At 36.6% G+C, this 27,528-nt stretch overlaps 2 protein-coding genes across 2 annotated transcripts; both read left to right on the forward strand.

Moving 5' to 3' along the window:
* The first annotated feature begins 204 nt into the window (after positions 1-204).
* On the forward strand, positions 205-2,827 carry LOC143624276 (ubiquitin-conjugating enzyme E2 4-like). The gene is made up of 6 exons (XM_077094986.1): positions 205-254; positions 1,432-1,511; positions 1,995-2,109; positions 2,230-2,282; positions 2,371-2,499; positions 2,571-2,827. Exons 1-6 carry the CDS (start codon positions 211-213, stop codon positions 2,699-2,701), a joined length of 552 nt encoding a protein of 183 aa, XP_076951101.1. The 5' UTR covers positions 205-210; the 3' UTR covers positions 2,702-2,827.
* Positions 2,828-8,046: 5,219 nt separating this feature from the next.
* LOC143624277 (putative inactive receptor kinase At2g26730) lies at positions 8,047-11,943 on the forward strand. Its single transcript, XM_077094987.1, has 2 exons — positions 8,047-9,289; positions 11,367-11,943. Exons 1-2 carry the CDS (start codon positions 8,047-8,049, stop codon positions 11,909-11,911), a joined length of 1,788 nt encoding a protein of 595 aa, XP_076951102.1. The 3' UTR covers positions 11,912-11,943.
* Positions 11,944-27,528: the final 15,585 nt, after the last annotated feature.

The raw sequence follows: 27,528 nt of genomic DNA on the forward strand, positions 1-27,528 counted from the left end.
GTTTGGATACACGTTTAATAATTTATTTTTGTTATTAGATAATAATCAGAATCGGGGTATCAACCGTCTAGAAATAAGTTATTCGTTGTTCGTGTTGTAACACCGGTTTAATCACTTGTGCAAATTGTTTGACAAAGTTTGATTATTTGATATTTTGTGATGTTAACTAAGTTACGTTAATTTGATGATAGTTTGGGAGAAACAAAAAAAATGTCATCCCCTAGCAAAAGGAGAGAAATGGATGTCATGAAGTTGTAAGTTCTCTTTATATATATATATATATATATATATATATATATATATATATATATATATATATATATATATATATATATATATATATTTATTCATCGTAAATAATGGTTATCAATGCAAGTTTAGTAAGCGGGGAAAATCGTGTAGATTTGTTACCTTTCTGTTATTTGATCAATTTGGCCCGTTAAAGATAAAACATAACCAAAATCGACTAGTCACACGTGAATGAGGCCACATTACATAAATTTTGACTTGTAGTCTTAGTTAACCCGCATTTAAAAGTTAGGTTCAAGGAATTTAGAGTATAGTTTTTAAGCATATTTAGAGGGTAGTTAGAAATTAAAATGCCGGAAATTAGCAAGTGTAGTTGTATCTCTAAAATTTGGAAATGACAGTTTTGATCATTTCTTTCACAGATTTTATCCATGGTCTCCACTATTCACTTAATGTTAAACTTTTGGTCATTTTTCACGAAGACACTGGTTGGCGTTAAAGTTCCTGTAAAATATATGCAAAATGACCATTTTACCCTTTTATTTTAAAAATATCTAACTCTAAGGAAGGAATTATAAATGTTACAAAAAAAAAGACCACGGTTACAATTTTCTTTTTGGGTTGTCCAAGAAAAGATTTAGCGTTACCTAATCAATGCTTACATTATATTAGTCAAATTGGATTTTGGTCAACAACATTCCATTTTGTCTGTAACTATAGTGAGGTACATTTTTGGTCAACAGCATTCACTTAATGTTAAACTTTTGGTCATTTTTCACGAAGACACTGGTTGGCGTTAAAGTTCCTGTAAAATATATGCAAAATGACCATTTTACCCTTTTATTTTAAAAATATCTAACTCTAAGGAAGGAATTATAAATGTTACAAAAAAAAAGACCACGGTTACAATTTTCTTTTTGGGTTGTCCAAGAAAAGATTTAGCGTTACCTAATCAATGCTTACATTATATTAGTCAAATTGGATTTTGGTCAACAACATTCCATTTTGTCTGTAACTATAGTGAGGTACATTTTAGATAGTTGACTAAGAATCCAACTGAGATATTACGTTTATTTTGGGATGAATGAAGCATATTATAACAACTACCATATGTTTTTTTTTTCTTGTAGTCATAATATCTATGCATCTGTTTTCTTTTTCTTGACCCGTTTTTGAATTCAGGATGATGAGCGATTACATTGTCGATACACCAAACGATCGGCTCAATGAATTCAGTGTCGAATTTCATGGGCCAAAAGAAAGTACGTCTCTTACCTCTTATATTAATTCTTTTAAGCCATGTGAGAATTATGACCCCTTTACTTATAAATGGGTTGACCCGTTTACTGATAAAGGGTTGAATCGTTTGCTTATAAAGGGGTTGACCTGTTTACTTATAGAGGGTTGACCCGTTTGCTTATAAAGGGGTTGGCCCGTTTGCTTATAAAGGGTTGAACAGTTTGCTTATAAAGGGTTGACCTGTTTGCTTATAAGTGCCTTGACCCGCTTTCTTATAAATGGATTGAATCGTTTTTCATGAATGGGTAATGGGTTTTTACCCGTTTGCGTATTTCTTATTATGTTAATAACTTATTATCAATTTATCGCACTAATATTGTTTTGTAATCACAATTAACCCGATAAATTTTTAAAAACACAATTTTAGTGGGTAGACCCAAATTGTCATCAAAAGCCAAGAAGTGACCCGTTTCATCCCGAACCTGTCTTGACCCGTATATGTGTAGGTGTTTATGAGGGTGGTGTGTGGAAAGTGCGTGTTGAGCTTCCTGATGCGTATCCATACAAGTCTCCTTCAATTGGATTCGTGAACAAAATATTCCACCCGAATGTTGACGAACTGTAAGTAAATAATTTAATTCAAACACTCTTACTACTTTATATCATTTTTTTCTTACTACTTTATATCATTTTTTTATACTTACCACGCGTGTCATTGCTTGATTATAATTAAATTATCAGGTCAGGTTCGGTCTGCTTAGATGTCATAAACCAATCTTGGAGTCCAATGTTCGGTATTATCAATCATTTTGAGTTTACTGTCACTTTGAATATTGATTTTTTTTATGTATTCATGTAATTTTGGGTGATGTGAATTTGCAGATCTTTTAAATACTTTTGAAGTTTTTCTTCCTCAGCTTTTGCTTTACCCGAATCCTTCAGACCCGCTTAATGGTGATGCTGCTTCATTGATGATGAAGGACAAGAAGGAATATGAAGAAAAAGTCAAAGGTTAAATGGTCAAACAGGTCAGGTCAAATGGTCAATGTTATATGTGACTAATACTATTATTGTTTTGGCAGAATATTGTGAGCGATATGCGAAGAATAATGGTAAGTCTGCGGTTGAAGAAGACGAGAGCGCTGAAGAGGATATTAGTGATGGAAATTATAGCTCGAGTGATGATGAGATACCCGGCCGTGCAGATTTATGAGAAGTGAATATTTGTTGGTTTGAATAACTATTTATCATATTTCGTATGTTGCATTTGACCATGATACTCTTTTAAAACTTGTACAAGGTTGAAGATACCACTGCAAATTTAGAACATTAGGAATTTCAATGTAACTATGCTTGATGTGTGTTTAATGGTTATATTGTTATGGTTTACTTATTTTCGTGTTTGGATATTGTTTTTTCCCATTTCCTCTTTTAATTTCTTAAATAATCAAAATTTATTAAAAATAAATCAGTGTTAATTAATCAATTAAACTTGGTAGTTTGATATCAGGGTTCAAATGTCTAGTTGTATGCAGCCCAGAGTAGGCTTTGAGGGAAGGCGACGGCTCCTGGTCCGATCCAAATGTTCTTCATACGATTGCGGGACCTTGTCGGGGTATCCATATTGTGTAGGTGGGTCACGGTAACCCAATGTCACCATCTCGTAGTGATTCCTCGGTTCAGGATACGGGACCTCAGTCATGTCGGATGCAAGGTAGAAGAAAGTCTTAGCAGCCATGTTTTGTTCTCGGATCTCATCAGCTTGCTCTTGAATCGAGGGAATTTCTCTTTGGAATGGTGGGAAGCTTGACGAAGCTTGGTTCCTGAGTTGCTCCAGATATTGAACATACGGATCGACGGAACCGTAGCTTGGGTTTTGGGAAGTGAGTGATCCATCCATTGATGTCTCATTGGGATTATCGGGATGCTCTTCTTCCGGTTCTTTCTCATTCTCTCCCTCGGGATCCTCCTCTTCTTCGGGGTCCTCTTCTTCTTCGGGATCCTCCTCATCTTCGGGTTCTTCTTCTTCCAATTCATCTTCTTCCATGGGTTGTGTAGTTTCATTCACCATTGAGGGCATTTTGAAACTTTCGAAGGGCATCATCACCCTCATTCTTGGTTTGCGGGATGTCCCTTAGTCATTAGTGGGTTGAGAATTTACTTCGTTCATGGTGGAGCTTCCAGTAAGCCACCTTCGTGGGTCAGAGTGGTATTGCATCTAGTCGGAGGATGGGGATCTTGGTTCTTCTTTTATTGGTCGGTTTGAGAGGAAGGCATAGGACGGATGTGGATTTGGTAGGTATCCGGTTAGGTAGTAATACGGCACTTGTGGTGGTTGGTAGGTGGGAATTTCCGAGGGGTGGTACGTTGGTACTTCAGAGGGTTGATACATAGGTATGGTTGGTGGATGATAGCTTGAGTGCCTTGGTGGTTCAATTCCTTGTCTTGGTGGACTATCGGGAATGTCTATTGGGTAGTGTCGGCTTCCGGTGTAGTACACAGGTTTGGTCAAATCGTGTTCCCCATCTTGGTCAAAATACGCTTCATAGTATTCATCACTCATGTTATCCTCGGGTTAAGGTTCGGCGATTCCTGCTTCCTTGGCTTTGCGTACATAGTTTTCCATCCAACTTTTGAATGACATCTACATTATGGGTGGTTTAGAATGTGGAGGGAAAGAAAAGGTTACCAGCCTATCTTATCCCTAAAACACATAAACAATTATTTCTTATACTTGGATCGAAGCTTGGGTATTGTTTTATGATACCCAATTCGCTAAGATCGATGGCTCTGATACCAACGCTTGTCACACCCCAAAACACGGCCTAGGAGTGTGACCCTTAATGTTGGTACCACAAGTGTATACAAATCAGAGTTACGTTATATTAGCGGAAGTCTTATAAAACTTGCGGATTGAAGTTGTAAATATTACAAAAGACGGGATTATAAAATACCCGTTTAAGTTATCAAAGTATTACTTGTTTTATCATTACAAAACCACCATTATATATTTAAGTTTATACAAAAGAAAATCCGAGCCATCGGATAATAAATAGCACTTCGATACTCCAAGCGCTAATCTTGTTAACCTGCAAAATGTAAATAAAATACGTCAGCAACGAATGCTGGTGAACACGCTGACGCAAAAATATTTTCTTTTACTTTATTACCCCTCGAGACTACGCCTGCCTCGGCCCAACGTGGTTTAGGAATAACAAAGTTAAATAACACATTTATAAATTCAAGTCTCTACTCTAGGTCACCTCAGCAAACACCGCAGCGCTCGACTTAGTTAAGTACCCGTAAATATACACAAAGATCGTACTTCCAGCGGGAAAGCGTCCTACGATCAGGGCAGTGCGATGTGCCCATCGCGTAGTACCACCTATGTAAGGATCCAGACACACGTATACCACAGCCTGAGGGCTAGGTTTATACATTCATTTATAATGGTTTTAGGGACACGTAGTCCCTTGTAATATTTTCATATAACATGTTTGACTCATTTGAAAACAAGTTTAAAACTTTGGGGCGTATTCACCTTTTCTCTTTGGGATCGGCTTCACTCACCGTCCGAGGGTCTTTCCCTTTTTATCTCGCACCAATAGTACGAGTATAAATATTTGTTAGTCGGATATAAATCCGGCTTAAGACCTTTAGTCTTATTTTATATCTCTACCTCGATGAACCTTTATTTCATATATTTCTTTTACTTGAAAACCTTTAGTTTAAAAGTAAATTATAAACCTTTAGTTTACATAAAAACCCGACGTTTCTTCTTCTCCAAGAAACGTAATCTTTTCTTTTTATTATTTAAGAATACTCATTATTACTTAAATATTAATTCCATAACAAAGAATATAATCATATATACTTACACACATATATATTTATCAATTCTCATATTCTTATCTCTTGTTTCTTTGTTATGTTTTCTTTTCTTTTCTTTTATCGAGGTATTGAGTATAACCTCGACTTAAGGCTTAAGCCTTTAATATAATATTATATTATATTCATTTATCGTTACGCCTAACCTTGTTGGCGTTTCGGAAACCCTAAGAACTTTGAGCAGCATTGCGACGCCGCTTCACTTTCTTGATCAACTTTGGCACTTCAATGATAGCACCACTCTTCGACAATTGATGGCACGTTTTTCGATAACAAACACCTTTCTTGGTTGTATGTGGGTGGAGGGTGGCACACACTTCGAGGAAACGTCGGTACACAAAACGAGGAATCAGGACACGCTTATCGAGGAATTGTGGCACGAACTTCGAGGTATGATAATATGGCTAGTGAGATGTTAGAGAGAGATATGAAAGCTGGTTTTGGTGTGCCTTGAATGAGATCCCGGACTTGCTATTTATAGGCAACATCGGGGATCCCATCGCGGTACGCGATGGGCTCCTTGGCACCCGTCGCGTAGCGCGACGTAGCCTTGCGCAGTCACTGCGTAGGTCTGCCATGTGTCACCACGTGGTAGACGGTGTGCACGTGTTAACACGTGGCGGGCGATGTGCCACATGGCAGACGGTGTGCCACGTGTGGACACGTGGTGAAAATGTGTCAGACGTGTCAGGCCACGTCATCACGGTACGCTATGACGTAGGCTCAACAGCGATCGTGTATCGCTGCTGACCTCTTCCAGAAGCTTTGACCAAGCCCCATCGCGGTAGGCGATGGACTTGTCCTTTGTCCAGTCGCGTATCGCGATAGGACAAGAAAGCAGAATTTTCACCTTAAACCCTAAGGTTTGGAATTTGGCAACTTTGGTCCCTTAACTTTGAAAAGTTTACATTTGAACTCGAAATTTTCACGATGTTACATTTAACACAATACAACACCAACCATTTGAACTATATTAATATTTCTTATAACTATATAATATGAAATATATATTACCACTTTATAACTTCATTAAAGGTTTATCATCATCATCATCTCCAGATTTTATTAACACATCATCATCATCACCATATTTTCATCATCTCATGTTTATTATCATCTCTAGATTTACAAAACAATTAAAATCTAAATATAAATATTCATCCAAAAATCCAATAACAACAAATATGACACAAGAATTAATAATTATTAATTAATTTTTTGAAATAGAAAAAACAAATAAATTAAGATATAAATCAATATTCTTCTCTCTGAATTCGTAGATCGGAATCAAAGTACCATTTACAATCACTCCGGCGGAATCTTTTACCACCGGCGACGGGGGTGGGGTTGCGACGGGGTGGAGGTGCGACGGGGGTGGTGGCTTCCATTGATGCCGTGGTGGTGGCGTTGCAAAAGGTCGATGAAGCCACGAGCGTGGGTGCCGTGGCGGTGGCTGCCGTGACTGGAAAAACGAAATGGCTGGAATCCATGGCGACGATGGCTGTCGTGGCGGTGGCGTGGTGCCGGAGGTTAGGGGTTTTGATCGGAATGATTTATGGTGCGGTGGTTGAATTATTGAAGCGATTGGTGGTGGGATTTGAGAGATTTGAGGGTTTGAGTGATGAAATCTAGGGTTTGAGGATTTGAGAGATTCAATTAATTGTTATGAAACTGATGAGATTAAGAGGGATTACTTGGTGGTGGGTTTGAGGATTTGAGGTTGATGATGATGAAGATGAACTGCTGTTTGAGTTTGAGGATATGCTCTATTATTATTATATGATGATGATGATAATAATAATAATAATAACAACAACACATTCATATGGTTGATGTTGATGTTCTACGATTCATCAAATCCATTTTGAATATGTTGACTGTAAGCACATGAACCATTATTATTAATATTATTATTATATTACTATTATTATTATATTTATTATTTATTAGAAGAAGATTACTAAAATACCTTTAATATGTTGGTATTATTACTAAAATACCAACAGTCAACTGACGGTAGGAGTCAGAAGAACCCGCCGAAGAAACACACGGAGTCAAAGTTCGCAAATTCTTTTTCAGTGGTTTATCCATCCAGCGACGATATAAACCAGGGAGGCAAATTGCAGATTTCTCAAAAAAATAAGAAGTAGAAAAGAGTCTTTACAGATCAACCAACAAATCCCATTCCATTTCAACTAACATGAAATAAAATATTATATTTAAACTTGTTTAGGCTCGCAGGCATTGTTAAATTGTATTCGAAACTCAGGCTCAAGCTCGTCTAATGTTGACTCTTTCCAAAAGTTTTTTTAGCGAACTAATCTCGAGGGACTCCCTAATGGCTTGGCTCATTTATATGCATAATCTCAACCACATCCCATCTTACAAAATTAAGCCATGTGTTTAGCTACCAACTTATGCCAGCCACCATAGACCAAACCCAAGGTCACTATATTGCTCAGTCCAAGGTGCCACACACCCTGTCATGATAATTCATCACAAATGTTTAAAGGCCGGCCACTTGACCATTTCTAGCCGGCTAAACTTGTAACTTCCTCTAGAACTACTTCAAAACATTTTTTTAAATTCAGCCTCCACTAATTACATCATACAACTTAATCAAAACCAAAAAATACACTCATCATGGACCCCATTTTATGCGGGTTCTTCATGTTCTTTCTGCTTTTTTCACCAGCAAAAACTGAAGATCAAAGTGTAATACAAGCATTGGTTGTGTTCATGGATAAACTCGTTCCCGGGACCATGCAAACTGCACCGAACTGGGGATGGAACACTTCATCAGATCCATGCACGAGTCGATGGGTCGGTGTTACATGCGATAGTAATAACCAAAACGTTAAGAAAATCGTTCTCGAGAAACTTAACTTATCCGGAACTCTTGATTTCGGATCGGTTTGCAAGGCAAACAATCTTTTTGTGTTAAGTGTAAGCTTCAATAACATTACAGGAAGCTTGCAACAAGATGTTTCAAACTGTAAAAGACTTACACATTTGTATTTAACCGGGAATCGGTTTTCGGGCAGTCTACCCGATTCCTTAACGGGCTTACTGAGTGTAAAGCGAATCGTGATATCCAACAATGCGTTCACGGGCCAGCTGCCCGATTTCTCAAGACTCACAACCTTGTTATCATTTCTTGGTCAGAATAATCAGTTCACTGGCCCGGTTCCAAGTTTCAACTACCGACACCTTGACGGGTTCAGTGTCGTGAATAACAATCTTAGCGGCCCGGTTCCTGATGACACGGGCCGTTTTGATGCTGGTAGCTTTGCGGGTAACCCTCAGTTATGCGGGAAAGAGCTCCCGGTTCAATGCCCGGTCAAAAAGAAGGATAAAAAGTCAAACTTTCGCGATTTTGTCATCTTTTTGGGTTACGCGGCTCTCGCGTGCATAGTTTTTGTGTTGGTTGCGGTTTTAGTATTTAAGAAAATGAAGAAAAAAAATAAAGATGTAAAGATGAGTTCACATGTGAAAAGCCAAAACGGGTCCGAAAGTGGGCGGTCAAGCGGGTCAAAGAACAGCCGGGCCCGGTCAGAGTTTTCAACAACTTCTGTTGACAGTGGCGGGGTTTCGTCATCGATGGTTGTTTTATCGAGCCTGGTTGTTAACGGGCTCAAATTTGAAGATTTGCTTAGGGCTCCAGCTGAACTGATTGGAAGAGGTAAGCATGGGAGTTTGTATAAAGTGAGACCGGATACCGGGGTTCCGGTTGTGGTCAAACGGATTAAAGATTGGAAGATTTCAAGAGATGAGTTTAAGAAAAGGTTGCAGAAAATAGTTGAAATAAAGCACCCGAATGTATTACCGGTTGTTGCATATTACTCTTCAAAGCAGGAAAAGCTTTTGGTTTATGAGTTTCAGCAGAATGGAAGTCTCTTTAGGCTTTTGCATGGTGAGTTTACTTATTTTTTTTAAATCTTTTAGTTTGTTAATTCAAGGAATATAGAATGTAAGAATGAGCGGTTTTGGATACAATCATTTTTTTTTTTATCAAAACAGCTCATTCTTGCCTGACAAAGCTACTTAGTATACTACTTCTGTAATAATAACGGGTTGCTTGAATAAATTAATCACTACTGAAATCAGAAATCATAATCCGGAAAAATATGCGGATAGAATAAGTTGGATTACTTGTTAAAGTAATATACTTTCTGTTTTCTCTTGCAAAATCTCCCATCGATTATTTTACATTAAAATCTCTTTAAATATTGTTAGATTTAAAAAAAAAAAAAGTTGTGGAATCCTTATTTAAATAAAATAATTTGTGACGACTTATAAGAGGCTTTATGGGTTAAAAATACCCATTTGACGTGTTAATTTAATAATAAAACATAATTCAAATTCAAATCCAATCATCATAATAATCCGGTTAAATAAAACTCTCTTTGAATCATTACGTCTTTGAACTATTTTTTTCCCCTCAAAAAGTATGGTTTCTCAAAAAGCGTTTCTTTTAGCATTGATAAGTTGATGACTACACAATAAGTTTATTATTAACACTTTGACGTGTTAACGTTTTAATAATAAAACACAATTGAAATCCAGTCATTCACAATAATCTGGCTGAAATGTCATCTATCTGTAATTTAATACGTCTTTGAACTATTGGCTCTTTTCTCAAAAAGTATGGTAGTATGGTTTCTCAAAAATACTTATTTTGGGTGTTTCTTCTATTACTAATAGCAAAATCTGGTCCGTTTTCAGATTGTCTATTTACAATAGGAAATAACGTTGTTTAATTGGATCTGGGATGAGCTCGGTACATACTTGTACATATTTCGATTTTCTTGAAAACTTAGTACTGATGCCGAAAATGCTCGGTTCGGTACCGATATGGTACCGGTTCAATACCGTAGGCAAAAATTCGATAAATACCGGTATTGGTACTAACCGGTACCGATCTCCAATTTCCCAATCCTGTTTTCTAAAAATCTTGATACGGCACCGGTTGCAAATACCATTTGCTCATCCCTATAATGTCCACCCACATTGTCGCTACTTGATTAATTGAAACAAACGTAAAAAACTTATATTACAAGTACAGGTTAAGATGAATTGATTGTTCATTGTACAACATACAACTAGTTTACGAAAGCTTTCCCGCCATTAAAATAAGGGACAACTCTGTAAAATAGTAACAAAGTTTCAAGTTTGTTTCAATTAACTAATTAAGTCACTCATATTTTATTTTGTCTCAATTATGTCACTTAACTTTCAATTTTGTCTCAATTAGGTCACTCAACTTTCACTTTTAGCTTAGTTAAGTCACTCAACTTTCAATAAATGTTCTAATACTATCTTTTTTATCTTCATATTATATATTCATAAGTAACTAAAACGTCAGTTAAACCAATTTTTTTTTTATTTTTTTTATCATTAATTATATCACTTACGATAATATGTCCCTCTCGTCTAAAACACAAATTGAAATTTAAGTAACCAAAGTGAGACAAACTGAAAGTTGAGTAACCTGATTGAGACAAAACAAAATATGAGTGACTTAATTAGAACAAACTTGAAACTTGGTTACTATTCTATAGTGTTTTCCCTTTAAACTAACTACGCAACACACATAAGTAATTACGCATTAAGCATATAAATAACCATTGAAAGTTAAATAATTACCTAGCATACATAAATAGTTAGGCACAATAATTGCGCAACATGTAATAACACTCACGCATTTTATAAAATAATTATGGAACCCGTGTTAGTAATTAACTGATCTATATTTAGGGGGTGTTTGAGATTCCTCATTTTAGCTCCTTATAGCTTATAACTTATGGGTTATAAGTTATAAGGTGTTTGAAAAAATTATGTTTTGTGAGTGTATAAGGTATAAGTTACAACATTGTAAGTTATACCTTATGTCTTAAATAAGGTATAAGGATGTAAAATAAGGAATCCAAAACATCCCCTTAATCATTTGTACACTTTGTTCCTTTTTACATTCGTTTTTTCTTGTTTAGGATCACAAAACGGACAAATATTCGGCTGGGGTAGCCGACTAAGTCTCGCATCTAGCATAGCCGGAGCACTCGCATACATGCACCACGAGCTTCAATCCGACTCTATCCCACACGGAAACTTAAAATCAACAAACATCTTATTCAAAGACGACATGGAACCATGTCTAAGCGAATACGGCCTAATGCCAAACGACCCCCACGACCCAGACCAAACCGACGACCAAACCACCACCACCACTTTCAAATCCGACGTTCACGCACTCGGCGTGATTCTACTCGAATTACTAACCGGAAAGCCGGTCCAAGACAACGGATTTGACTTAGCCAGATGGGTTAGCTCAATTGTCAAAGAAGAGTGGACCATTGAAGTATTTGACAAGGCACTTATCGTTGAAGGCGCTAGTGAAGAACGCATGGTGGTTTTACTACAGGTGGCGTTGAAGTGCATAGACAGTTCAACGCCACCTGTCATGGCGGAAGTTGCGGCCATGATATCTTGTTTAAAAGAAGAAGAGGAGCGATCCACAACCTCTTCCGATCCATAATGTCTCTAGTATCAATTCATCAATGGTTTTAATTGATTCATAATTGTAAAACTGAAATACTAACATTGGTACGTACACGTTATCATACACCTTTCACTTTCCCTTTGTTTTTATTTATTTTATTGTATTCACAACAAACGAACAAACAGGTCCCATACATGTAGTAGTGCAAAACTAAAAAGAACATAAAATTCACAAGAAATTCGGTCCAATAACATCCTTACATGGTTTTCAAGTCCGCAGTTAAATCCCAGGGCTCAACTCAGGACTGGCGGTGGAAACTACCAAGCCGGGAGCATTCGTTCGCGCCACGTATCGTGAGGAGAAGTTCCGAAGCATGTACTCGTTCTCGGTTTCCTGATCGAAATTGAGGGCGTAATCGAGCGGATCGTACTGGAACTTTCGAGCTGAGCTTTTGTTACGGTTGAAGCGACGGATGAATGTCTTCCAGCTATGAGTTCCGACCACTCGCGAAGCTTCTTGAAGGCGTGGATGCTGCGGGACCACAGAGACTGTGATGGATAGTGGTTGGGTGAGGATGGACGGACTTTTTGCCATCGGTAGGGGATGCAGAAGCAGCAGCGGCGGTCGACGAATGATGGTGATGGTGGGTTTCGGGGTCTAATTCAGTGGCCATGGACTGGTGGGTGCATAAACATAAACATAAACATAAACATAAACATAAACATAAACATAAACATTTGAATAACGTTTTTGAGTGTTCTGGAAAAATGAAAACCCTTTTTTCTACCAACAAAGGATGTGACGCCCATTGTATTAATGTATTATACATTTATACACACACACGGAAGGTATTTTTAATTGACAAAAAAAATGTATTTTAATAACTCTGAAAACCAAAAAAAAAAATTAAAATATATAGTTAATAAGGCTAAAAACAAAATTAAAAAAAATGAGTTTTAAATTATAGTTGAAAAAAAAAACGAGTTGTTTCTTGAAGGAATATAAATTTAGTTTGGTTTAAAACGCATATTGATCAAAAATAGGTTCATCTTGAAATAATGTCTTTGAAAGAAAAAAGAAAAAGTATTTATATCAATATGAGTCCATCTCATATGCTATATTTGATTTTATGATTATTAGTGACGAGTTTGGATCAAATACAAATAAAATTAAAGTGTTAATTGTGATAATTAAGTAGAGTAATTATGTAACTACATTATAGAGTAATTACATAATTAATTTACTTAATTCCCATAATCAGCACATTAATTTCATTTTTACATTAATTTTCCTCTATTAGTGACAACGAACAATATCGACACAATTGAAGGTGGCAGTGAGTGTAGGTTAAAATAGTGGAGGTGGTTGTGGCACTGTTGAGGTGAGACCGTTGTGGGAGAGGGGATGGTGGTGATAGGTGATACTAGACTGTCGCTATCTAGTCAAAAACAATTAAAATTAATTCCTAATCACCAAAGTAAGTTAGGGTAAGTAGGGTTTTGAACCACGAGAAGTATGTGGTCAATGTACCATGCAATAGATTTCTAAACTTATGGAGTAACAGATTGTAGTGCTGATCACACAAGCAAACAAGTTTTAGTTTTAATACTGATTAAACAAATAACAACTTAACAACTTTCAACAATTAACAAAGACAAATCACACCCGAGTTTCAAGTAAGAAAATATACAGTAATCTCATGTTCACATAACAAATTAATTGTCAAAAATCAAATCAGATTGACTAACTAGGCAAACCTTAGGCATCAACAATCGCTAACACACGACATTGGTTATCAAACAGTCCCTGCCAGTGTGACTTAATTAAGGGCAATTGTATGCTTTATCATATTCAAACTAGTCAAAACAACCCTAGAAGCAATTATCATAGCAACTGGCAAACTAATCATCATGATCGAAATAAACATAAACCGACTGAGTGCACAGTAATACCAAACATCAATACTCATAGATTAATCATAAACAATTACAAATCATTCATTCTTAAAACATGAGAAAAACTGTAAAATACAATACTCTACATTCCAGGTATGATTCGAGAAGACTAGCTGAGCATCGTCATCGATAAGTCTTCAATTATGATGTGGAAGTCCATTAGGATTTATCAAGATATGATTGGTAGCCCTGGAACTCACCCAAAATCGCCTAACAGATTCTGGAAGTCGTAATAATGGTTTAGGGTTTGTAAAATAGAAGATATAGGTTTAAACTCGATTTTCCCCGTTTTTTATTACCATCGCGATACGCGATGGTCATAGCCTCATGCCATCGCATACCGAGACCTAAAAAGACCTCATATTTGGATTCCTATTATCGAGAAACCCAAAATTCATATATTATGGGTCCCGTAACTCATTTTCTAGCCCAAGATATGCTTGTTTTACTTCTTGGTCGCATTTTGTCAACCCATCTTGTTCAGTTTTAGCATCGGCTTATGATTTCTCATCCATACTCTTCCCGAATCCTTGTAACACTTTCCAAGACTTCAATTTATACTCCGGTCTTCTTGAGATATCATTCCATGCTCGTACAAGTCTCAAATTTAGCATATTTAACAATTAATGACCTGAAATACAAAAGCACGCATGAAGTACCAAAGTTCTAACAATATACTCAATAAAAATACATAACTAATACACAAATATATATACAAAATACCCGAACATCACATCCTCACACTTATCGTTTGCTTGCCCTCAAGAAAATTCTAATGCAAACATCAACCTCCATCATAGGTATGTCAATTATCATCATTAATACTAGTAAGGTTTAAGGTCATACCCAGTTTTCCAGACTGATACTTTCTAGATTGACAACCCACAAATATAAATATTAATGCTACAAAAACAATAGAGCTGCCCAGAAGAGTGTACTTTGTTTCCGATTAACGCATACGTGTTCAAACCCCTCACACTATTAACAATCCTCTCGGTTTAATATCTGAACTAGCAAAAGATGTGCTAGTATAATCTCTATCCTCAAATACCAAATATGAGTCACAACTTAATATGCTTGCAAGTCAGTCATATCTCCACCCATTACCCACCGGTTGCATAAAGACTCGGACTAAGGTTTTGCCGAGGCTTAGGTTTGGGTGCAGATCAGGCCTATTTAGTGACTAAGGTGGATGAAACCCAGTTTTACAAATAAACAATCAGTTGCAAATAAACCGCTATTTACAATAACTTAAATAAAACTGATAACTTCTTTTTGGCTTTTCATGAAAATGTTTTTTAACCAAACTGATAAACAATACACTGAAACAAATATATACAACCCTGACATTCACATATTTACAACTCTTTTGACTATATACAACTCGATAACGAACTGGATTTCATCACACAGGGTTAAAATAAAATAAAGGCTAAGGCTGAAATGATTTGTAATGTTCGGTTTAGAAAATGAAAAGGAGTATGGTCCAAATGGGCTTCTAGGGGGATAATGTCGTGCAAGGATGTTTATTTAGTGGGTGGAATATATGTACGGGTTTTCTAAAGTCCTAATCTCCATACAGATGGTGGTATTAAGATCTCGATAAGCATATGACAAGCAAGTTCTAATTTTGTGAAACATACCGGTTACACACAATAAATGATAATACATGTTTTATATTTATTATATAATATGTGTATTAAGTATAGGGGGCTATCTCACAATATGTTTAGAAATAAGGTCTGCCGATATGAAACATGTATACCCGTCCCCTTGACTCGCTATCCCGGTCTAAACAATCCCATTTTCAACTTCTCTTTTTGAAAAATATTTGTTAGGAAAACTATCGAGAAGCTGAAAAACCAACCATGACCAGAAACCTATAACTTGGGATTAATGACAATAATTAACAGTTAATAACTTTGGTTTCCAAACACTTTTCGACGTACTATTGGGCTAAAAATTTCAATTTTTCCCCATCCCCACACTTAAGGTTGACATCTTCTTCAATGTTAAAAGTATGAATCGTTCAAAGAACATTTATAGGACGGGGTTGAAATTGGCTATTTAACAATTTAAAAACCAGGGCTCTAATGTGATGGTTCTGACACTAACATCTACAATTACACTTCTAACACTTAAACTAATATGACAAAACAAATTATGAAACTGAAATCACCTGATATGAATGATAATGCAATGCTAAACGTGGCTCGTAAACTCTCGTGAACACTCATCTCCACCAAATACTATAACCGGATATGAAAAATCTCGAGGCGTGTAGAAGCAAGCTTCTCACAAGTGTAAGACATAGGTCTTTTTAAGAATTTTGCAAAAATGATTATTTTATTAATTTTATAAGACGATTACCGAGCCGAATTAGTTAGTTTCATAATAAATTTTGGTAAATGAGTTAAAAAAGTTAAAAGATCTAACTTACTTTCGTAGAAATCACAATTGCATTTAGCGTATGCAACAAGCCCTTTAAACCCCCCGGTAGCCCGGGTGGACGAGTAAGGTCTCGTGAGGGTTTATAGTGAACTACATCCACAAAGTTCCAAATACAATAAAATATACACGTACCTGGATTAACCACAACAAAAAGAACATGAAAGCACTCTAGGTAGCTTAATTGAAACCTCGTATTCTATCAAAAACTTTACCGAACATATCAAAATCCCAATTTTTTTAGAGAGATAAATTCAGCTTGAGACTCAATACTATTGATAAATTCATATCGATTAATCAACGGATCTAGTTATCTGATATGTGTATGTGAGTAATAGATAATGAACGAAGTGTATGAGTAGCAAATTGGGCAGAGTAACGGCTAGAGAGAAATAGGTTAAACATTTGTTAAATTACGTAGACTGAATCAGTCTTTATATAGAAGACGAATGCCATTCGTTACACATTCCGTAACGAATGGCCTTCATTCGTCTTCATTACATAAGTATATTAATGGGTATAGCGAATGACTCATTCGCTATACCCCATTCGTCAACATTCCATGACGAATGGTACATAAACATAACGATTAGATGTTCATTCGTTAAACATCCTTAATGAATGAACATATTTAAATATGAATGATCTCATTCGGTAAACATCCTTAGCGAATGAGCCTTTACAATAACGAATGGACTAATAATTTACTAAATTGCCCTTACATTAAAATAATAATAAATTACAAACATTTACAAAGACTCAAGACGACCAAAACCGTGCACTAACAAACTCCCCCTCGTCTCATGCTCTTTGTCTTTACTTTATTAAAACTGCTTCATCTTCCGGTTGCGACAACTATGAATTCCGAACGCATGACACACACGTACAACGTGTTGGAACTACATAGCGCGGTCATAATCATCATGTTATGCAAAAAGGATCTTGTTCTGGAACAATACGTCATTGTCGGTCTCTGATAAATTAACAAGCCACATTGGATCTATGACTCGTATAAAGTTAGTCTTTAGACCTTTTCCCAAAACAATAACCGCTTCGCCCGTATGGTTGTCGTAGTACCACCGATTGAATGACAAGTGAAGATCTTGTGAAAACGTCTTCACAGGCACTCGCTTCATCGTGTTTGGCGGCTTGAACTTCAACACGAGCTTTCTCCAACCAGTTTTAGGATCAATCTCATCGATATATTTCCCGGTTGGCACCTGCGGTTTAAAAAAATTAAACCCGTGGTTGACCTCAAAGAGCAGATGTTGGTGAAGCCATCCAGCAAATTTGATTTCCACCACGGTTGATGAAAGGCCGATTGGCGATTGTCCGCACATCCCACCTCGGCAGTGAGAGAACGCCCGTAATATATTGAAAGTACTAAACGCCGTTCTCCCACTTAATAAGACATACCCACAACTCCGAATCATATAACCAAGAAATGATGTCACCTTTGACGGTTGGCACGACCTTGAATGTAGTCTTCTGATTTTCTTTGGCACGTGCACTAACATCCAACTGGTGCTCTCGGTCCACATACCTAAATGCTTCGATAATCTTAGAGGTTATGGACTTGTTGTGGTTTCTGAACCATCCCTCAGCATCAGGATCCAATGAACTCGACCCCTTTTATGATACTTTACCCTTCTTCTTAGTCGTCTTCTCAAGATGATCTTTGGCAGCTTTGACATGTTCTTCAGTAAATAATGGAACACCCTGATCAAACATTTGAACGTGTGTAAATATCAGGGTACTCCTCTGCCATCACATCTTCAATGTCGATATCTTAATAAATAAACAACATATCCCCACGCGGAATAGTCGTGCCAACTTCAACCCCCTCATAGTTTATCACCTTAAAATCCTCCTTAGCCTCCAATGCATCTAGTTCTTCATCATTCAACCCCAATAACAAAGAAATTTGATCACGAGTCAGGGCATGATCAACGAACTCACCATCCTCGATCTTATCGGCATTAACTGTACTCATCACAACACCTTTCTTGTAATCCATAAATAATATAGTGTTATCTTTGATCGACTCGATGGGCATGACATTGGTAGTATCTTGATAAACTACCATCTATCGATCATCAACAACACCACTACTCATACCAACCGTAGAGGAACCTTGAGATTGTTTCGGCTCACTGCCACTTGCACCAACAACATCAGGTTCTTTGTTAGTATCATCATTCTTCAGCTTCTTCAAAACGTCATCTTTACATGTCAGCTGTAGAATGAGTTCCTCTTGGTCCTTTATCTTCTCCTCCAAAGCCGTGAAAATCTCACGAAGGTCTTTCGTCTCCTTCTGGCAATAAGAGATATAACTCATTAACCAACGTTGATTCATCAACATCTGATCCTGCTGCTGACGATCGGTTGCCATTTGATTCTCATATAGATGGATCAAACTCAGTAACATATCCATCTGTTGAGTATATGACAATGTATGAAAAGTGGGAGGCACAGGCTGCACCAGACCGTGTGGACCTGTAACGCTCATAAAATATAATGTCGGAGGTTGTATCAGCATCGTTGTAGTAGCAGGAGACGTTACCATCGATGTAAGAGGAGGTGTGGGCAATGGAGACAGCAACGATTAGGGAATCGAAGCAAATCTCGAATCAGATGAAGCTGTCGTCGTTAGACTGATAACCGGGGTGCTAACAGTAAGCAACACCACCGGCCTTTGTTGCACTGACGACCTTGGAATTTGTGGACCTATCTCCACACCCAAAACTTGTCAAACTCGACGTTTTGATGGTTTCTCTGTCATCTTAGCCTTACCCTTCCTTTTCCATGAGCAGCATAAGAACTAGCTGCCTCAACATCAACATGTCTACCAGTACCCCCATCTCCACCGTCTCCATCATTGCCATCATCATCATCACCTACGTTCCCACATGGTCCCTCTTCCCATTCGGAATCCGAGTCATCGTGGATCCAACGGTCATCAGAAGGACATACATAATTTGGATTTACCAGATGACCAATTAAGCGCATGGTCCTAGGACGCTCCTTAGGCGACTTATTACAAGAAGTCTTCATTCTCTTCATCATGTCAGCTGTCATGTGTTCTAGCTTCAACACATCGTCCTTCAAAGTCTGATCAATCACAAGATCAGGAATCAAGTCTTGTATAATTAACTGAACGAATCATGAATACATCAGAACTTGCTGCAATGATTCTTGAGCAAACAATTCTCCTTAAGGTGGTAGAAAATGAGCTTGGCGAAATTGAACTTTTTGTTCAATATTAACGCCACAAATGCGGATTGAAGTATAATCCGACATTCATCAAACCACCCTCCCCCCCAAAGCAGTGAATTAAGACGTTTAGTAAATACTTGTATGGTGCACACAAAGCCTTGTTGTATTGGGAACGGTCTGGGTCTTCCGTATAGAATAACCTCTGAAATAATATTCGGATCAACGACTTATCGAACTCACACGGAATATCCATGTTATCATCAAATCTCAGCACCCAACGTATCACACCAGGAGTGGTCGTGATAGTCGTTTTGTTAATCTCTGAAACTATGTGGTTCTCCGATTCCACATACTTAGCTGTATCCAAAAATGGGCGGATAACGCTAAAATGTACTGGGACATTAGCGGTTATAGCATAATATATCCGAGATCGGCATAAGAAAGTAATAATATCTCCAAATAGGTCTTGATCAGCAAAATTCTTGTGTACGAACGCACATATATTGTGCTTCTTGTCTTATCAATTCAGGAGCGGCTGGTGTATGTTGTTGTTGTTTTGTTGTTGTTGTTGTTGTTGTTGTTGTTGTTGTTGTTGTTGTTGTACTTGAGGTTGTTCTTGTTGTGCAGCAACTTGTGGTTCAGCAGCTTGGGCAATAGGATCCTCTTGAATGATAGGATCTTGTTGTGCTGGAGCACCTGGGATTATCTCGTCAACCATTGCTGTAATCACAAAACCTGAAAATTATAAAAACCGAATTTAATTAAATTAAAAATCAAACTTTCATAAATACTTAATGAAAAGTTCATTCTGATCAAGTATCATTCGTTATGTCATTTGTTATGACGAATGATTTCATTCGTTATAACGAATGGTTTGATTCGTTGTCTCATAAAAACGACTGAATGAATAACAAATAAGTAAGACCATTTGTGAATTCTATGAGGCGAATGAGAGGTTCATTCGTTACAAGAACACACAAATGTAACTTATTCGTTATTGAGGTTCAACGAATATGTTCATTCATATCCATTAGACACGAATGACCAGCCATTCATTAATTATAACGAATAAGCATCAATAATTATCTAACTTTGACTCAAATTGTCAAAGTCAAAATTGATAAGAACATAAACGGCCAACATGCACCAGATTTACAATTAATCCATGAATCACGATGAATCAATGTCAAAGTTGCATCATTAGACTCGTATACTCATCGCCACTTAACCCCAATCAACCATTAACCCATATAACATGTTTTACTGGTTCATTTGATTGATATATATTACCGGTTAGATATTCGATTAATTAACTTATCAAATGTAAACGAAATTCAACGAAAACATCGAGTTTGATTCGTCTTTACCTTATGTTTCTTAATCAATTAACAAAAGTTGATTTAGTGAAGATTGGAAATTTTGGAAATTTTGGCAAGGTTTCTTTCTGGTTTTTGCAATAAACGAGGTGAACGAATTGGTTGATTCGTTCACCCACTGTTCAACAGATACTCATATTTGCACACAACCCGAAGCAAACGAATAGACTCATTCGTTAATTCAAAATTAACGAATGATGCATATTCGTTTCTTCATTCGTTACCAAATATTAACGAATCAAGATTAAGTTAACATTCATACTGAATCACCAATGAGTCGTGCTTCATTCATTATTAATATAAATGACGAATGCGGTCATACGTTATCGGTGTAGCAGAAGCGAATGAGTTTAACGAATAAACATATTCTACTTTTAAAGTACGAATGACCATCATTCATTATTCATAATAACAACGATAGGTTCCATTCGTTATTCTCAAAATAACGAGTAAGGATTAAAAATCAATTGAAAATAAAAAAATTTTTATTTTCAATAATTAATAATTAAATAATACATCGAAACACGTGTCTCGATGAATTTTACATTAAGACCTATACCACTCAAGGTAAAATGCAATACTTAACGTGTTTGACATCCAAAAAACATAAGTTAAACGAATTACCTTAAAGCCGATTAACTTAAAAAAAACGTGGGAAAATCTTTTTGGTATTTTTTTTTTAAATTGTACCCTTTAGATCAAAAATAAAAAATAAAGCAGAAATCAAAATGAAAACAAAATACTTTTGTATTTTGAATATTTTCAAATTAAAAACAATTAAAACTTAAGACAATATGAAATCTATTCTATGAAAGCAGTACATATTTTTGTGAGTTGAGCAAAGAATCATATTGACCAAGTCGCTCTTCCTCCTCAGTTTTATATTTCAGTGTTATTATGAGTGACATTAAGTCGGTCATTGATATCGTTGGCCACTTAAATCCTAGAACAAACTTTCAAGCATTTATGTGATATGATTTAGGTTCAATTAAGCACAGATTATCAGAAACTATCAGTCTCTAATCTCGGTTCAGGCTTAATTTAATTTTTACCATGTCACCCCAACTTGACTTAAACCATTATGCCTGAAGATCAAAATATATGATTTATAATTGATTTTATCAATCTAAGCTCATAATCCCAACTACAAGGTATACCCCCATTTTCAAGCAATACAACAAGCTTCCTTTACTGTGAATGAGTATGCATGAGTTCATCTGTAGGCTTACGGACATTGTATACCCTGGGGTCCGTTTCTTACTGGTATTAAGACGCACACAAGGGAGGAAAAATGTATGACTCACAGCGGATTTTGATCAAGTCAGTAATGAATTTGTACGAAGTACATCAGTGATCAAGTTCATTGACTTTGGATTTGCTCTAAAAGCTTTTGAAATATTCAGATTATGAATATCCAGACATTAAACCGCATAAAGACTCACAGTGTCCAGAAACCGGATGCATCCCATCAATACCGGATTTGAGGGCATAAGACCATACACCGTTGAAGTGTTAACCATAAACTAGATTCATTTTATTTAGAACTTTTGTTTTGGGTGATCAAACAAACATAAGGCTTAAGTATGACAAGTTATTACATTTCCGCCTTCATTACCGAGACTTTTGGAAGAGACTAACACCTCTTTCAAATTGTTAATTCTTATGTATATATCACATACTTTACTCTAATGGTTTGTTTAAGACCTACCAATACAATTAAGCACTCAGTCTTTTAAACTTATTTATTTCTGGATATGGGACTAGATGATTAATGTACAATCATCTTCTCTTTTAAACTTATTTATTTTTTAATGTTTTTTTATATTTGAAATATTTGAATGTTTTTGGTTTTTCTCTGTACAAACAAAAAATCACAATCTTTTTGTATCTTTCCATTTTCTCCCCCAAAAACCAAAATATTAAAATAACCCAAAATAAAATAAAAATTGTACAAACTGAAAATTGATTATCCGAGCTTAAGGATATAAGCAAGAGTTTTCAATCCGTTTAAACCAAGCAAAAAAGTTAAAGCAAGTTTTTTGAAAAGCTTTGGTAAACATATAAGTTTTCTGAAAATACGTGTGCACTTTCTCTAAATCGATTAATTTCTGTTCAAAGCAATCACGGATAAAATGATACAGAATATTGATATGCTTCATCTTAGAGTGGTGCACGGGGTTCTTCGTAATAGAAATAGCAGCTGGATTATCAATAAATATGGGAGTGGTAAGAAACTTCAAACCGTAATCCCGCAAGAGTTGTTAGATCCAAAGAACCTGTGAACAGCAACTCGAGGCTGCCACATACTCTTCTTATGTGGTTGAAGTGGAGACCGTTTTCTGCTTCTTACACTGCCAGGAAACAAGCCGGCTTCATATAAATTGACAACACGCCATAGTTGACTTGAAGTCGATCTTGTATCCCCCATAGTCCGAAACGGAAAACACAGGAGATCAAAGCTATCATCTTTGGAATAACATAATCCGGTTTCAGGATTACCCCTAAGTCAGTGAAGTATACGTTTAACCGCCGCCAGATGAGTCACTCGAGGACCCGATTGGTACCTGACACATAAACATACAGCAAACATGATATCATGACGAGAAGCAGTGAGATACATTAAAGAACCTATCATAGCTCGGTATAGGGTAGGATCAACAATATCCTCCAATTCGTCTGGTGACAAATTGTGACCTACGAGTAGAGGCGTAGAAGGGACTTTTCCGGCAGTTATCTTGAATCGGCTCAACACATCGTTCACATATTTCGTCTGATGTATGAAAATTCCAGCATCAGACTGATGAACCTGCAACCCCATGAAGAAATTCATCTCCCCCATCGAGCTCATCTTAAATTTCGTCTGCATTGACTTCTCAAAATCCTTACACAACTTTTCGTTTGTAGAACCAAATATGATGTCATTGACATATATCTGGACGAGGAGAAAATCTTCTCCGACAGTCTTATAGAAAAGGGTACAATACACATTCCCTCATTTGAAGCCACTATTCGTCAGATGGTCAGCAAGTGTGTCATACCAAGCTCTCGGGGCTTGGTGTACAGCATAAAGAACCTTTTTTAATCGGTAAACACGGTCAGGATAGTCCGGATCTTCAAAATCAGGAGGTTGTTTCACGAACACCTCTTCATGAAGTTCCCCATTGAGAAACGCGCTCTTTACGTCCATTTGATAAACTTTAATATTCTTGAAAGCTACATATGCCAAAAATATTTGTATAGCCTCCAGTCTTGCAACAGGAGCATATACTTCCGTGTAGTCTACGCCTTATTGCTGATGAAATTCTTGCTCAACGAAACGTGCTTTATTCCTGACGATGAACCCATGATCATCCTTCTTACATTTAAAGACCCATTTGGTCGGAATAAGCTTCTTAACTCTATCAGGTTTATCAGTGAGATCCCAAACACCCAGTCGACTAAACTGCTGCAACTTTTCTTGCATATCTTTTACCCAAGACGAATCTTCAAGCGCCATACGAAAACTCGTTGGTCCCATTTGAGAAATAAAGCAGGTTTATTTTATGAGATTCATGATTCCCGATGAATTCATATCGGCATACGCATACAATACATTAGAATCGTTGGCACTAGCAATTTGATGACGTGTATGAACACCAGCATCAAGATCACCAATGATGTTATCCTAAGGATGATACGTTTGAATCCGAAGTGTCGGATTCTCAGGCACAACAAATTTATCAGTTAATTAGTGAGATTCTCTTCTGCATCATGAGATGATTCACCAACCTCATGGGTTTCAGGATATGGAATTGAAGAAGAATCAACAAATGACCATCATCCGATGAAATAAAAATAACATCAGACGTATCATGACAATCATCTTGTGGAATGTTATCATAATTAGAAGTCGAAGACCTTGGTGTAGAATACAGTTGGTCTTCTAAATAAGCACGCACCAAATCTTCATCAGGGAGATCAACTATGGGAGTGAACGAGTTGGATAAACTCTCGTAGTCAAACATCCAATCAGGTGCCTTACTGGCTGGAGGTGTTGTATAACTCTGGAAATCAATATGGTACCACTCTTCAACACAACCTGAAGTGAAATTGAATACACGTTTCTTAGGCGATGCATAACCCAAGAAATAACCATCGATAACCTTTTCATTGAATTTTCTCGCATCTCTTTTCAGCATCGTGCAAGGACACCCGAAAGGCTCCAAAAATTTAAATTAGGCTTACGTTTATTCAGAAGCTCGTAATTCATCTTACCCAACTTCTTAACCATCAGAAAACGATTGAGCTTATAGCAAATAGTGTTCACCGCCTCATTCCAAAATTGGACAGGAAGCTTTGAATCTGCAAGCATAGTTCTCGTTTGTTCAATCAATGTTCGGTTCTTCCGTTTAGCCACACCATTATGTTGTGGTACATAAGGAGCACTATATTCATGATGTACTCCCTTTTGAATACAAAGGAAGTCTAATATATTATTCTTGAACTCCGTACCCTTATCACTCCGAATACGTCTCACCTTGTGTTTGTAAAGTGATTCGATCTTTGTGATCAGATTTTGAACAAGAACTGGTGTTTGATATTTAGAACTCATAAATAACACCCATGAGTACCTCGAATAGTCATCAGTGACAACTAGACAATACCAATCTCCAGCAATACTCGCACGATTCACAAGACCAAACAAATCCATATGAAGTTGTTCTAGAGGAGTATAAATGGAATTAATTAACTTAGACGGGTGCAACTTCTTCTTCTGCTTGACATTTTTGCATGAAACACAATGATCGGTCAACTTGAAGTGCTTAAGGGAAACCCCATTCTCCAAATCATTTTCCATTAGACAGTTCATCATTTTGACATGAATGTGACCCATACGTCTATGCCACATAATCGAGTCTTTCTCAGTTGCTTTTGAGACAAAACACATTTCAATAGAAGTCTTAGTCGATACCTTAGTACTCATATTAAGTACATAAATATCATTTGACCTAGGAGATCGCAAAACAACCATGTCTTCTGGAATGACATGTCCTGGTTTGAGTATTATGCATTCCTTTCAATAAATACAGTGGTATACTTATTATCACAAATCTGAGACACGTTCTGCAAGTTGTGATCCATCATATCACAATAATTTACTTTCTAGAATGTAACACTACCATTCGAAACATCTCCTTCCTTTGTAAACGTTCCCCCAGAATTACCCGCGAACGCTACATAACCCCCCTTGAATATTCTTGACATTGGTTAGTAGATCAATGTTGATAGTAATATGACGAGAGCATCCATAATCCAGTTTTCACCAGAGATAGTCTTGGATAAACTCTACACATGAAAGTAAAATGATTAGTTCAAAAAGACAACCCATGCCTCAGTCTTGGGCGCCTCTTTAAATTCACTTGAGTAGTTACTTTTGATTGAATCCAAATGGGATTTAGCTGCTTGTGAATAAGTCATAGGCCTTTTCGACTTTCGTCTCAAGTATGTAGCTTGAACGACATTTGTATTCACATTTTTACAAAATGGTTCCATAGGAACAAATTTGGGTTTTAAGTTAACATTGCTTTCATCAACATGAATCACCTTTCATGGATTCACATTTGAAAACATGATGTGAGTCTCATCATCACAAGACATGGGTCTTGTAAAAACTCAGGTTTTTCGAATTAATGTTTTTATTAAATACCCGACCCGTTTTGATGTTCGGGTTATTTTATTAAATAAAAATATAGTGTTTATCGAGAAGATTAATTATTAATATATTATTGTTTATTTATTTATATAGAATATATGTATAACTTTTAATTTATGGCAAAAAAAAAGCCTAAACTAAAACCTTTACCACTTTAGGCTTCAATCCCCAAACTCAAAGGACTAAAGTGCAATTATTGTTATCAACATCACCACACCCATTTGATCAAGATCTGACCCAAACCCGTATTACCAACCCGATTACAAACGGAATGTCTTGAACCTCAATTCTCGTCACTCTTATGAGAATCGAATCGATGTATCTAGTATACATGCTATATTCGGCCTAACCAACAGCGTAATTAGGTTAATACAATCAAAAAAGATTCATTTTCTTGTTTTATCCATGCCTACACTAATACGACTTCGTTATACATATAAACCATCGTAATAATCAAATTAATCTTGTATATACATTACCCTAACCCTACCCGTACTTAACCCTATACTTAATTACATTACAATCAATCTTGTCTGCTATTCTTGATATTCTCTTAGGCCGGCCTTGTTCATGCTTAATTAACCATCGTACAAGCATCGATTAAGGTAATTGATCAGTGTTATTAGTTCCTTTCAGCTTCCTAATCATTAACCCTAAGGTTAATTGAACCAAAATCTAGCCGATTAATCGATTTGATTTCTAGGGTTTATATAATTGTATTGGGTTGTGTGTCTGTTTGCTTTTTAAATTAGTTATCAGATAACATGAACAACTGACCTCCCAGCATAGCTGTTCTGGGGTGTTTGTGTTAAGTGTCACACCCCAACCTAAGACGGAAATACCGGGGCGTGAGCTGATTGCTCACAACTCTCAAGGTACTATCATGCAATAATTAAAATGATAATATCTATTATTTTAATTCAAATATCCAACAAATTTCAAATAACCAGCATACATAATCTCATA

This window comes from Bidens hawaiensis, unplaced genomic scaffold (genome assembly GCF_021521415.1).
Source record: "Bidens hawaiensis isolate Kalapana, Puna unplaced genomic scaffold, B.hawaiensis_p1.1 tig00003752_1, whole genome shotgun sequence".
Classification (NCBI taxonomy): domain Eukaryota; kingdom Viridiplantae; phylum Streptophyta; class Magnoliopsida; order Asterales; family Asteraceae; genus Bidens; species Bidens hawaiensis.

Bases quoted from the DNA above. Each gene is read 5' to 3' on its own strand.
- LOC143624276 (XM_077094986.1), top strand. From the start codon at position 211: ATGTCATCCCCTAGCAAAAGGAGAGAAATGGATGTCATGAAGTT. The intron at 2,110-2,229 runs GTAAGTAAATAA...TTAAATTATCAG, and splicing joins CACCCGAATGTTGACGAACT to GTCAGGTTCGGTCTGCTTAG. The intron at 2,283-2,370 runs GTATTATCAATC...GTGAATTTGCAG, and splicing joins ATCTTGGAGTCCAATGTTCG to ATCTTTTAAATACTTTTGAA.
- LOC143624277 (XM_077094987.1), top strand. From the start codon at position 8,047: ATGTTCTTTCTGCTTTTTTCACCAGCAAAAACTGAAGATCAAAGTGTA. The intron at 9,290-11,366 runs GTGAGTTTACTT...TTTCTTGTTTAG, and splicing joins TCTCTTTAGGCTTTTGCATG to GATCACAAAACGGACAAATA.